Source organism: Saccostrea echinata, unplaced genomic scaffold (genome assembly GCF_033153115.1).
Source record: "Saccostrea echinata isolate AGI-Se365-2 ecotype Australia unplaced genomic scaffold, CSIRO_AGI_Sech_v1 ptg000056l, whole genome shotgun sequence".
Taxonomy (NCBI): domain Eukaryota; kingdom Metazoa; phylum Mollusca; class Bivalvia; order Ostreida; family Ostreidae; genus Saccostrea; species Saccostrea echinata.
Window position 1 is genome coordinate 5,974,656 of NW_026889805.1, and position 14,489 is coordinate 5,989,144.

Here is a 14,489-nt window from a genome sequence, read left to right on the forward strand (position 1 = left end):
TGGGTATATCGTGACCTGTGTTTACACATACAGAACAAAAGTGTAATATCGTGCCCAATGTCATATAAGCGATATTTTTTTTGGTAAACAGATTCTGTTGCGCGGTACGTGCGCCGACGCGCCGAACACAATTAGCCGCTAGGGCATTAGCGACAGTTGGAAACATTTGGATATTTTTATGCCTATTATGCATAAATTATACAAGTTTCCAACTGTCCGTAATGCCCCTGACATACCCAATAAACTAGACAGTGATTTCGAGAAATCATCAAACTAATTTTCAAAGATTTATCGAAGAGAAAACAATTGGAAATGTAAATATTAAAAAACCATTGTTTATTAAAGGTCCTCCAATTCTTCATGAACAAGTTGCCTTAAATTTCTATATAGTAGCCTTGCTTCATTTGAGTCTCTAGGTTTAGAAAAACCGTTTTCTTCCATCATCAGAGTACATAACTCAAAAATTGTCTCGTCTGCACATGTTATAGTTTTTTCCCGTGTTTCCTCTCCACAGATACGGATTTTACTCTCTGCTACGACACACAAGTGATCTTCTGCCTGATATAATTCAGGAATGGTATACATTAGAATAGGACGCCGCGGACCACCGATGCCATTGGTTTTTGATTGTAGAACATGTGTGTTCCATGTGCTCCGTAATTCATCAAGGTTCTCCTTAAACAAATAAACCAAAAGTTCTCATCATGAATATGCTATATCAAATCTGTGAAACAATGCATCATGGTATTTAAGGAAACTCTATAAACACTAACAACAAGTGGTTTTGGACTTGAAGAAAAATATATCATATATTAAGATATGCATATTGAGACTCTTTTAGCTCATTTTCAACATAGGGTACTTGCCTTATTTCCGCAAGAAAAATTGTCAAAGACAATGGACTATTTGAGAATAGAAATCACTGTTGTTTACTTAAACTGGGAAAATTAATGGAAATAATGAATTTAATTTACTTATTCTTTGTCTAATATTATGCTCAGAATATTCTAATCTTTTACAAATTGTGTAATGATCTGTACATATTCTTTTTTCTGTCTTTTTTCTAAGGGTAGAACACACTAACTGCATAGAACTACCCTACAAGTTAAACTCTTTTGTGTGCAGTGTTTAGAGCTTCCCTAAACAGTTACATGTAGGGAGAAGTTTGAAAAGGACGGGTAGGGCTGTTAGTTTTTTTTTCAGTTACCACTACTTCACCACCAAAGTGAAGGTGGGAAGACCAAAAGTGGGGACAGACCTACAATATAATGTACATGTATTTGAAAAAACATAAAACCTCCGCCCAATATAACTTCCAAAAATCCTAACAAGCTCGATCGCCTCCTTTTTTTCAATACAAGGATTGCTATAGTGATTGCGTTTACAGTGTTACCTGTCAACCCGATAGAAGCTTGTTAAAATATTATTGAATCTTTCATCGTACAGGCAGTTCCCCGATACTATCTGTTTAGTCAATTTACGTCTTCTTCAATAGTTGCATGTACATCTGCGCATTAGCTGACAAGAGCCAACTGCTCCCGAGCTTTTCTGATTGAGGATTTTCTATCATCCGTCTGTCTATCTGTTAACGTCTTACTATTTTGACCTTTCTTAGAACCACTGAATTCATTTTAAAAAATGTTTTTAATTCAAATCTTTGAGTAGGATATCCCCTCCCCTTCTCGAAAAATTCCTAGATCCATCCTTGACTTTAATCACTCATTAACAGATTCGAAACCTAGAGTGTATATCGTGAGTTTTCACTGATGTACATGTGCATGTAAATAGAACAACGAAGGTTGTCATGTGGCCACTTTTCTGAGGCAGGCATATAACACTAACCATTGATGTAATTTATTTTAAAAATGATTTCTTTTCTTAATTTATAAAACCTTCTTAGGGGAATCAGACACACAGTTTGGTTCTTGGGTCCGACAAAACGCATGTTGCCCTCGAACCTAGTCAATAAATGTATACTATTACCCTCTGAATGATGAAACCACGCCCTCCAGCGTAGCAACAGTCAACATTGCTTGACGACGGGTGATATTCAAAAAATATTGACTGCGCAGAATTTATGCGCGCACGGTTCAGTGTTGCATATATCTGTATAAACATTCAGTATAATATATTATTTTACCTCTATTAAGAATACTCAAGTTTCATTGGCTTGGTAGAAGGCTTTTAAACTCAATAATGACTCCCAAAAGTACTGTTTACAGCAATAATGACCTAGGAATCATTGCACGTGGGGTATAATGACCGGTCATTTAGAAATAATGACCGCTAAAAATGACCTGTTCATCTAAATTCCATTCAAATTTAAAAATTAATGCATACAATAATGACTGTTCATTACAAAAAATGCCGTTATACAAATATGTTTAGTCTTTTATGATACGGAATACGGTTGTCCTTTAGATGCGTCATAAAGTTTATCGTTTTCATTGAAACTTCCGTTAAAATGTCAAATTCAACGAATGCAGACTTGGCTCTTTTGTACAGTAAAAGACTGCACCAGATTGTCATTGTACTCAGAAATGGTATTTGTGAATTTATAAAAATGCATGTTACTGACAATCACAGAGTATTTTAATAAATCGGTGGTGCAAAAACTTACAAGACTTGCAGGCGAAAAGTAAACAACTTCACTGTCGAATCCCGATCCAGATGAAACACTGATAATAACAGTTCGTACATGTAGGTCTAACTCTAATACACAATTGATTATTTTAGTAATTAAGCCTACAAAAACTGTCTCAACTTATATCGGTATAATAAAACAATTGATTACCCCTTATGAGGTCAACATGGTGAAATAAGGACCCTCGACCTGGCCCACTCACTGACCTGACCTGACCGAGGCCGCTACGCGGCCTCGGTCAGGTCAGGTCAGTGAGTGGGCCAGGTCGAGGGTCCTTATTTCACCATGTTGACCTCATAAGAGGTAATTAATTGGATAATAAATACAGCATATAGTTGAGGGTTACATTGAAATTTTTCACCCCAAGAAAACCATGTCAACCGAGGCGCAATGGAAAATTTTCAATGGAAAATTAAAATATAATCTTACAATTAGAATACTTAAAAAGAAAAAAAAGGATATAATAGATCCAACATTTAAAAAGAAAAATGGAAAGGGGGGGGGGGGGTAAGGGGGCAAGTACTTGTGGAGATTTCACTTTTATCATATTAAGTATTTATATTTGAATTGAAACAGGTTTTTATTTTCACAACTTACACTTCCACAATTGCAATCTCTTGATTCATAAACTTGTAATTTTTAATAATCTACTCTTGCCTCTTGCAAGAACAGCGACGACATACAGATTTTAAAACTATGTCAGTAGAGTTGACACAAAGGAATTAATTCACACCAATAGAGTTATCCCCAAAATAGAGAAAGCGTATAACAATTATAGAACACGTCAGAATGGTCATAAAATCAAAACGTGTCAGCATGGTCAAGGTGACACAGGTGAGCGTCGGGGCCTTAAACCTTTTGTTAAATAGATAACCCTTGAGGACTTTCCAGCAAGACAAATAATGTCATATTAAATTGTGACTTATAACAAAGGAAACAATTAAAAAAAAATAAATTAAAAATTTCATGTAAAGTAATCATTATCATTTTCCACTTAAATAATACCTGAATGACTTCAAGAAAGCACAACTGAATCAGGTTCTTGTCGAACATATCACCGCAGAATAAGTCGTTGTGGTCTCTTCCTAAATCTGAAAACATGTCGATATAAAATTGACCCATTTCTCTCCGAAGGAGGCCCCAAAACCACTCGATACGTTGGTTATGTGTGCTTTTTCCACAAAGAAAACTCTTTTCACCTGAAAATTCATCATTATGGTCTTGACGTAAAAATATCTGCATGTCTCTAACAGAGGTATTTTCAGTTCCCAGATCAGCTCGTATTCTTTTAGGACACCCATTCGCTTTTCTGACTGCTTCCAAATAATAGCTGGCTATTACTTTAGGATCACTATTGGTTGTTGATGCTTCAAGCCAAATGACATACCGTGAATAACCGTCTATACAACCACTAATGGCGATGCCATAAGGTTTTAGTTTATCATAGGCATCGATATGCCAAGCAAAGTTTGGCCCCGGATTAAGGTATTGTCGTCTCATCAGTCTTCCTCTTTTTCTGTTCATCACGCCCTTTGGATCAAGTAGTCGCATAAGTTCATAAACAACATCCCTGGAAGTGTTGTATCCAGATTGTTTACACTTTAAATACATCCATCGATAACCGTGCAAGGAACCCGATGTCTCAAACTGAGTGAGAAGGAAACATGCAATGTCAAGAATATCTGAGTGATTTTTACGACGGTATAATCCAAGTGATTTCAACTTTCTTTTCAGTGTAGAAATGCTAAGTATTATTCCATCAGAATAAGCTAGTATTGCCAAAATCTCTTTATTACTAAATCCCAAACAAAAATATATTTTGATGAGATTATTAATCTCGTACATCATGCCTAATAAAAAACGGATCTGTGAAATTGTCTTCTCCTTTTGTATCAATTTGGAAAGGCGTAATAACGCCTTTTGGAAAGGCGTAATAACGCCTTTTGGAAAGGCGTAATAACGCCTTTTGGAAAGGCGTAATAACGCCTTTTTGGAAAGGCGTAATAACGCCTTTTAGAAAGGCGTAATAACGCCTTTTGGAAAGGCATAATAACGCCTTTTGGAAAGGCGTAATAACGCCTTTTTTCGCGTTATAACGCCTTTTGGAAAGGCGTAATAACGCCTTTTGGAAAGGCGTAATAACGCCTTTTTGGAAAGGCGTAATAACGCCTTTTGGAAAGGCATAATAACGCCTTTTGGAAAGGCGTAATAACGCCTTTTTTCGCGTTATAACGCCTTTTGGAAAGGCGTAATAACGCCTTTTGGAAAGGCGTAATAACGCCTTTTGGAAAGGCGTAATAACGCCTTTTTAAAAGGCGTAATAACGCCTTTTAGAAAGGCGTAATAACGCGTTTTGGAAAGGCGTAATAACGCCTTTTAGAAAGGCGTAATAACGCCTTTTGGAAAGGCGTAATAACGCCTTTTGGAAAGGCGTAATAACGCCTTTTTAAAAGGCGTATTAACGCCTTTTGGAAAGGCGTAATAACGCCTTTTTAAAAGGCGTATTAACGCCTTTTGGAAAGGCGTAATAACGCCTTTGGAAAGGCGTAATAACGCCTTTTTTCGCGTTATAACGCCTTTTCAAAAGGCGTTATAACGCCTTTTAAAATTTTTTTTACCGTAGTTTGATCCTAATAGGCTTTCGTACAATACAAATGAAAAATTATCGAATATAAATAAGAAATTATACAATACAAATAAGAAATTATACAATGCAAATGGAAAATGTAGAATGCAAATGGAAAATTATACAATTCAAATGATTTTTTTACAATACAAATGAAAAATATAGAATACAAATAAAAAATTATACAATACAAATGAAAAATTATACATTACAAATGGAAAATTATAGAATACAAATAAAAATTATACAATGCAAATGGAAAAATTTACAATACAAATGGAAAAGATCGAATATTGCAACGTTTGACATGCCATATCATCAAGCGGTACAACATCTCATCAAGCGGTACAAAATAGAAATTTTTGACAGCTCAGTGAAACATTTCTAATGTTTCACTGAGCTGTTTCAATTAGATCTACTGGTGATAGATCAAGGACCATGAATCCAAGTTTGATGTGAGGAAAGGGGGGGGGGGGATCGAGACTCAAAAACATATTACAATATTTGACGTGAACCTCAACCGATATTCTGCTGTTAACTATAACTTTTGCTCTCTAGATTGGAATGAGCTGAAAACTTCATTGTTGGTGACGACCTTAAAGTCCTACCAATAGCCTTTAACCAAAATATGACTTTATTACAAAATTCATTTATATATGCACCAGTTACTACTTTAGTTAACTTTGATATGCTTCAGTTTGGAATATTCTAATCCAGATGAAATTAATTGATGAAAGTGATACGAATTTTGTTTGCTTTACAGGTGGAGTCGTACTCGTTGAATCGGCTTGTCCAGGCTCCGATCTTAAATGGCCCCTCCTGCCCACTACATGTAAGTTAGAAGTGCTCAAAACTAACATAAGTGTCATTGGTCCTTCGTGTCCCCTAAATTTTGTGGATAGTTATCCTCTAACTGTTCCTTCCAACGAGTCAGTACAAATAACTGCTGGTTCCTATTTTGATGTTGATGTTACGCATATCACAATAAACGACGGGGATGACTACGGAATTTCTATCTACATTTATCCAACGAATGATTCTGGTCCAATATTTGATTACGAGTCGGAAGATGGGACTTTCAAAATGAAGGCCTGGCTAGCTGGAGGTTTCCTAAGAGCATCAAGGCTGATTACAAGTAATCCGTATTCGTTCTTAGTCAATGAGAAAAACAACCTTGTCACCCTGAATAAATGGCAAAAAGTGGGCGTTTCTGTGGACACTAGTGCTAAAAGCCTTAGAACAGTGGTCGCTGATAACTTGCAGATTAACAGCGACAGTGCCTCACAACAAAGTGAAGACGGTGTGAACGACGATGCAAATAGACCAATCGTGACCCCAGGGAAACTACGAGTAGGAGCTTCATTCAATGTGAGTGTGCCCCGCACTTTTTCTGGACTGGTGACATGCCTAGGGGTGGTGAAAAATAAAAACTTGGATTGCTTTAGTGACTGTGTATCAACTCAAAAGTGGTCCATTAGTAAGTATATCACACAATCAAAGGCGGATCCAGCGACGGCGCATCGGGCGTGCCCCCCCCCCCCCCGTTTGAATTTTTTAATGTAGAACTTATATGTTCATTATCCTAAAATCAAGGAAAACACCTCTTATTTGTAAGAATTCGTCAGCCTCCGGGGGCTTCGCCCCCATACCCCCATCAGGGCTTTGCCCTGGACCCACTGGGGGCTTCAATACAGCTAATGCGCCCCCCTCCCGGTTATGAAATTCCTGGATCCGCCACTGACAATCATAACGTAATGAGTTAGTAGTTCACTCGAGCCAATGGCTTTTAAAGTTTGGCTTTCTGATCTGTTTGTGCGTATGTGCGGATGGGTATGGATGGATAGTCAATGGCGTAAAATTTCCACATTAATTTTCATCTATTGAACCAAGTAAGAGAAAAAATACCGCAAAGATTCTTTGGTAAAAGGAATTCAAATTAACTTGTTTAAAACCTGTTTTTCTTTAGGAAACTGGGGATTGTGAAATTTATATGGAGGCTAATTCGAAATATTGTTTTAATCTTGAAATTGTTCAAGTTTTGAACTTATGAACTTTATAGATGAGATAAAAATTGGTTTTGATGGGTGTTGTTTAAAAATAATAAATATATTAAAACGACATTATATGAACATTCGAGTTTTGTGCAATGAATTCTAAGATCACTTTTGGGATAAAGAAAAGATCGTTTGTGAAGTTAATGAGTGTATATGCATCTTATATTTTTATCTTATAAATAAATATATAAAGTTATACATGCACATATAAACTTATCCTGAGTAAAGAAGCTTTACTTTATTTGATGGCGCCCATTAGTATCAGTATAGCCAGGACCAACCATACTTTCTGGTAAAGCTATGATAGTGATAGTCTTCATGAAAGCTTCTGTAAGTAAACAATTGTATACATGTAACCATTTGTTTTTCAAAAAGGCTAATAAGACTCCGGTGAGCGTTGTTTTTTTATAAGTGTCAAGCATGAAATTCACAATTACAAAACACCAAAGTGTTTAATAGTTGGAGCACACATTTTCTGATAAATAAGGTCATACAAATTTAATCTTAGAAATTACTTTTTTGGAACGTGTTTTTCTGGGATTTTAATTTTTGACATTGTAAATGACAATTTACCATTTCTTAATCGAAGAATGCACAGTAAAACTTATTTACATTTAATATCTGAATTTTTTTTCAGCTCCCACTTTTAGCGACGTTGACAAACTACATTACGCCACCTTCTCAGGGGTGAAATTTGATATGATCCCAATCATCACGCCCATCCACCAATCAGTTTCGAGATCACTGACCACGTGTGCTATCACATGTTTAACAGACTTCCTTTACTGTCGATCTTTCACATTCCAATCACAGTCTAAAGCCTGCTCTCTTTTCTCTGCGATATACACACAGTCATCTGATTTCAGCATTCAGCCTGGTCATATTTACTACAAACTTCTTGACTATATCTAGTAACTTATAATCTATAGACTACAGTATATATAATATCGGAGGTTGAAATATATGTATACATTGTAAAATAGTGTACATTTTGTTGAATAAATCTCGTTTTAATTATGTTTTTTTTAAACTTATGACTCACTGAAAATAAAGAATAACTGTTATATGTATGGAATCCAGATAGAGCCATGCAGTTCACTATCGCATCATCGAGGGTTGGGTCGATAGTGCTATGACGCGATAATGCCGACGATGAAACGATGGTGCGATAACGATAAAGCGATGGTGCGATAGCGCGATGACGATGATGCAATGGTACGACAATGCGATGACGATGATGCGATGGCACGATGAAGCAATGTTCGCTATTGCTCCATCGTGCTATCGCACAATTGTTATTGCATTATGGCGCCATCAAATCATAGTCATCGCATGATCGTCATCGCTTCCTCGTTATCGCCCCATCGCATTATCACACCGTTGATCCTTTAGTCGATGCTCGATGCTGCGATAGAGAACTACATGGCCCTATCCGGATTCCATGTTTATGAAATATTTACTTGGTACTAACTGATTAACCAAGTAAACAAAAAAAAAAAAGAAAGATTTTTTAAACTTAAGTTATCTGAACTTATAAAAAAAAAATACGTCATATATAGCTTTAAGGCCCATGGTCCTCTTTTTTGTGTTGTTGTTGGTGTTGTTTTGTTGTTGTTGTTTTTTTGGGGGGGGTGAAACTTTAAATTAGGTACAAGTATAAAAGAATGTAGATCAAGTTTGAGATATGGGGATTTTAACTTTCTTTGACCAGTACAAGAAGTGCACTAAAGTCAACTGACATGAATTATAATGTTCACTTAATCAATACACTGTATGTCTTGTTTTTATTAAGAAATATAATTTGGTCCACAATATCTGCTTTTAGACTTTTCCTAGGTTTAGATTATATAAGCTCTGCAGCAGGAGCCAATGTAGCAGACACTGCTAGAATGTGTCGTATCAGAAATGCAAGGAAAATGACATTCTGATATTGTCATTATCAAATCATTCTTTCGCCCCCTATTTTAGGGGGTCAATTTTGTCCGAAAAACAAGAATTTTTTTTGGTGTGGCCTCATATGCAGCGCAGGACTCCAGGGGCGTCACTTCTGGTTATGACGTCTCAGCTATTATGTAAAATTTTTAATTCACTATCAATTTTGATCTCTATACAATGGTTTTCAAATTTCTAAGGCCTTATTCCGAACTTTTATCAGTACATCACACATTGTACACTGTGACGCTAGTACTATCTATTTTGGATTTCGAATTCCTGTATTTTTATGCCTCCATAATCGAAGATTCAGGGGCTTATACAATGTAGTTTTTTAACTGTCCATCCGTCTCTCTGTCTGTTTCTCCGCAAAAACTTTGGAATGGTTGGTACTTGGGCTTTCATGTTTCACATGCATATTCCTTGTGACAAGACCTTTGACTACCATTATATTTGACCTCTTGAACTTGGACCTACTTTTGCAAAATTTTACCAAACTTTAACCTAAACCATAACGTTTGGAGCTAGACTTTCATATTTCATCTTTTTTTTCCATGTGACCAGACCTTTCATTGGGTACAAACATTTTTTTACCTTTTGACCTTGACCTTTGAGTTTGACCACTTGAAAAAAACTTTAACCTAGGCCATGAGTTATGACCTTTGAACGGTTGGTGCTAGGTCTTTCATATATCACAGATGTATTCTTTCTGACAAGACCCTTCTTCACATACTAACATTTTTTCCTTTGACCTTGACCTTTGAGTTAGGCCTACTTTTGAAAAACTTTAACCTTGGCCAAAACTTTTGGAAAACTTTAACCTTGGCCAAAACTTTTGAACAGTGTGTGCAATGGCATTTATATATCACAGGTGTATTTCTTGTGATAAGACCTTCTTTGGGTACCAACAATTTTGACCTCACGACCTAGACCTTTGAGTTTGACCTATATTTGTTAAACATTAACAATGTCGTTAACTTTTAAACGGTTGGTGCTAGGGCTTTCATATTTCACTTTTGTACCCTTTGTGATAAGAAATTTCTGTACCATTATTTTTGACATCATGACCTTTACCTTGGAGTGTGACCTACTTTTTAAAAACTCTAATTGGTCATATTTTCTGAATGGTTTTGTTAGGGCTTTTATATTTTACATGTGTATTCCTTGTGACAAGGCCTTTCTTTTGGTATCCACATTTGTGAACTCTTGACCTTGTTGTTTACCTACATTTGAAGAACTTTAACCTTGGCCCTGAGCTGCCATACGGGGGCATAAGTTTTTCACAAATGCATCTTTTTTTTTTGTTACTCTACTGTAAGAGCATACTCAATAAAGAAATGTCTGTTTATGTAACAGTACAATGCTTGGCTTTCTACCTTTATGCAATCAACTTAACCTCACTAGCTGACATGCACAAAACATCACACTTTTTCTTTTTTGAAGACCTATTTTGTATGGGTTTTTAAAGCTATATATGGCGTATCTGAGCTAAAAAATAAAAATACGATGAACATGATATTTGTTATTTACGTTCAAATTAAAATTTTCACCGATTTTGAACTTGAATTAATTACCCTTCGTTTCTATAGCTAAATTGACTTTACACTGTGTCTGATATTTAAATTCCGAGTCGGTAAATAAATCAGTTATTGTTTTAAATTTCTAATATCTAAGAAACGCGATTGATTTAAATAGTGTAATTTACAGGAAATTCCTATCTTTATATTAAGTAATAAAACAAATAGAAAGATCTTTTTTATTTAAGTTAGTCTGAACTTATAAAAAATACGCCATACATGACTTTAATTAGAGGAAGTTGACCCATCGATTTTCAAGTTTTAACCCACATTCGTCATAATTGTATTGCTATTATTATACCACTTTATTCCTTTGTCTATAAACTGGAATCAGTTATCAACCAATCAGTAAATATGTGCACATATAAAACAGATAATGATCTTCGTAACATCCGGGTTTTTCAATTAGTAGATTAGTACTTAAATTCAGTAATATGTTTTGTATTTGTAAGCTAAGCAATTAGAAGTTGAAAACGTGCGAGGTAGAAATTTAATTATAAATGAGAGAAAGTCATTTGACGACTTAAGCATTCCTCTTCACAAATAAACAAAAAAGTTAGTACTTTGATGATAGTGTTACAGTGGACTCCGTGTATAACGAGATGCTGGGGACATCGGTTTAGATCTCGTTATATCCGATATTCGTTATATCTGATGTCTGGTTTTGCTTGCTGAAAGTTGATCGGTATTTTAATAAAGACTTATGTGTATCATTGAGCATGTTCCCTCGTGAAAATAACGTTCATATAACATGGAAATAAAGAGGTGTATTTAAATACACTGTTTGAAAACGGCAAATAATGACCGAAAGACGTCGTGGATTCGCTATCTGTACTTGTACAATTATAATCAAGTTCAAATACACTGCAGTGCCGAATTTTGTAAAGTACTAAAAGTAGAGTCATCATTGACCATTTTAATATACATATTGAAACAAGTTTTTTTTTTCGTGCCACTTCCGCGTCTGGTGATAAATTATTTTGCAGAAATTTCTCAATGCTTTGACATCGTCACTATCTTTGTTTCAATTTCGCCAACTCGTTCAATTTATTTCACTTGCACTTTTCTTTTAAAATATTCTCATGTTATATTGTTTCTGTTGGAATCTATGGAAAGCCATAGAGGACCCCCATGTCATGTTTTTATATTTCATTGTTAATCAATCCTGATAAGTCAAGATTGCAATCATGGCCATATCAAGATTTCAAACATAACCAAACCATGATTTTTATAATCTTGACCAACATGACCAAGTCAAGATTGATATTTTTATGTATTTCATATTCATATTTAATATGAATATTTTCATATTTAGCATATTTATTTCATATATTTTACCCAAAATGTTGAGTAAACAAAGAAAAACATGAGTCAGAATTTTTTTTGCGATATTTTGATGTTTCTTCATACGTATCGATATGCGTATCATCCTCACATTGAATCGATATTATCGACATCTCGATATATCATTCTAGCCCTAGAAAACTCACCATTGATTTGGGCCAGTTAACCCCTCTGAGTTACAGACCTTCTTCTAAGCCCTACTACTTTCTAGCTGAATTTCCTCAGCAACTGACGGCATGTCTTGGTTTCGCATTTACAGCTCTGTGTATGCTAAGCATCATAGCAACACCTACATGCTGCACATCATTTTTCTCAACAAAAACTCTGCTACACTGCACATATATCCCAGAATTATATTTTTTCTACATGAAATATCACATCAAACGGGGAATATCTCAGTTTTTTAAGAAAGGATGATGTGCCAAAACTACTTTCTGCGGCCCCTTTTTCTACGACGAATTATATTTATTCTATAACGATTTTGATAGTTTTCAAACAAAAGTGAACAAATATGACGCCTTTTGAATAGTTTCAATAGTTCCAACACATTCTAATTATGAAGATTACTGCATTATCTGTGATTTTTTAGACCCCAGGAGAGCAAAATTCGACTTGCTTTGACAATAGGATGTTTTATGAAAAGAGAATAGGCGGGTCTTAGTACAATAGAGAGGTATGCATGTCGGAGGAATCTACCTTATATGGCTATTGTTATTATTTCGCACATTGTCGCTTCCCGAGAGCAATTGTCCAATCCGATGACTGAACGACAAAACATGCTGGTTTACTACGTTTACATTTTATCACAGACACGTGGCTTAGGTCACTTTACACATTACCTCTACTACATTTCAAAATTTTTAAAGGTGCATAGACACAGGTTTGAAGTTTATATTTTCTCAAATTTTCTGTATAATGTCACAACTTATATGTTGCTATAGCATTTCACATGAAAATATAATTAAAAACTTATTTAATCTGGAAATTATTGAAACTACAAATTTTGGGAGGCGTTTGATTAACACATCCTTGCACTTTCACAATGTTTAACTTTATCCTTAATACTTAAGAAAAGTAGCAATTTTGTTGTGTATTAATGGATAATATTACATCTATAATCCAGAAAATTCAGAGTAAAAATGTGCGAAGGAAAACCCACTTATTTAAGTATTGTCAGCCCGTGCTCAGTGTTGCGTAGTTACCCGTGAAACGTAAACTGTTTTTGTAAATAGGGCACGAGCTCTGTTGTTGTTAATGTTTACTTTTCAACGGGTGTGTTCAATTGTTAAACTCTGCACACACCACTGAGCACGGACTGACAATACTAATGATATGATTTTGCTTTCTACATTTCTACTCTAAAATTTCTGCATTATAGTTTTAATATTTTTCATTAATAAACAACAAAAATTACTACTTTTCTAAAGTAATAAGGATAATGTTAAAATTTGTGAAAGTGCATGGATGTGTCTATCAAACGCGTCCAGAAATTCGAAGTTTCAATAACTTCCAGACAAAATAAGATTTTTATCAAATTTTCGTATGAAATGCTATAGCAACATATAAGGCATGAAATTATACAGAAAATTTGAGTAAATATTAACTTCAAATCTGTGTCCAAGCACCTTTAATGGTCAGCAAAGGCTTTGTATACATGATAATACGTATGGAACCTCAGTGTTTACCGTTTTGGGTCTCGAAATCGTGTAATCACTGATTCTTGGGAATACGTGTAGCCAATTGCCCAACAACGCTTTACAAAACTATGAAATTATACAATGTATATTTGAATAAAAAAAAAAATATGTAATTATGAGCACGGAAATTGTCGATTCGTGTCTAATCTGTGACTCAAATGAATAAAAAAAAATGTTTATCGGAAAACAAGAAAAAAAATATGCCTTTTTTCCCAGCATTAAATTTCCTTAGACATTTTGTAGTACTCACTCGTAATATAACTCATTTAGCTGATTGGTCGGTTAGAGAGTCACGCCGGTAACTCGATTAGCATATGAATTTATTCTTACATCAGAAAAATTGTTTTGTCGATCTCTTCGTAATGGAGGAGACCAGCCAGATTTTACAATGTTTTAAACACATTTGAGCGCAGTTAGGTACAATTTTCTCCTTTCACATATAGGTAAATTTCAATAAAATACAGCGACCATCCGAAGGAGAAAAATGTACCTACTTGCGCTCGTATATTTTAAGAGCTTCAGAGTAGGGCGGGGCCAAAAATCAATGGAAATTAGATGTAAACATGGTACCCCTACTCAAAATAAAGATAAATATCTTCCAAATTATTTTTCTAT

The 14,489-nt window shown here is 35.1% G+C and overlaps 2 protein-coding genes across 2 annotated transcripts; one reads left to right on the forward strand and one right to left on the reverse strand.

Annotated features, from left to right (window-relative positions):
• Nucleotides 1–339: 339 nt before the first annotated feature.
• Nucleotides 340–4,301, reverse strand: LOC133173551 (uncharacterized). The gene is made up of 2 exons (XM_061308534.1): nucleotides 3,650–4,301; nucleotides 340–675 (listed from the first exon to the last, which is right to left on the reverse strand). The coding sequence occupies exons 1-2, from the start codon at nucleotides 4,253–4,255 to the stop codon at nucleotides 340–342; spliced, it is 942 nt and encodes a 313-aa protein (XP_061164518.1). The 5' UTR covers nucleotides 4,256–4,301.
• Nucleotides 4,302–5,987: 1,686 nt separating this feature from the next.
• Nucleotides 5,988–8,236, forward strand: LOC133173553 (uncharacterized). Its single transcript, XM_061308536.1, has 2 exons — nucleotides 5,988–6,747; nucleotides 7,962–8,236. The coding sequence occupies exons 1-2, from the start codon at nucleotides 5,988–5,990 to the stop codon at nucleotides 8,234–8,236; spliced, it is 1,035 nt and encodes a 344-aa protein (XP_061164520.1).
• Nucleotides 8,237–14,489: the final 6,253 nt, after the last annotated feature.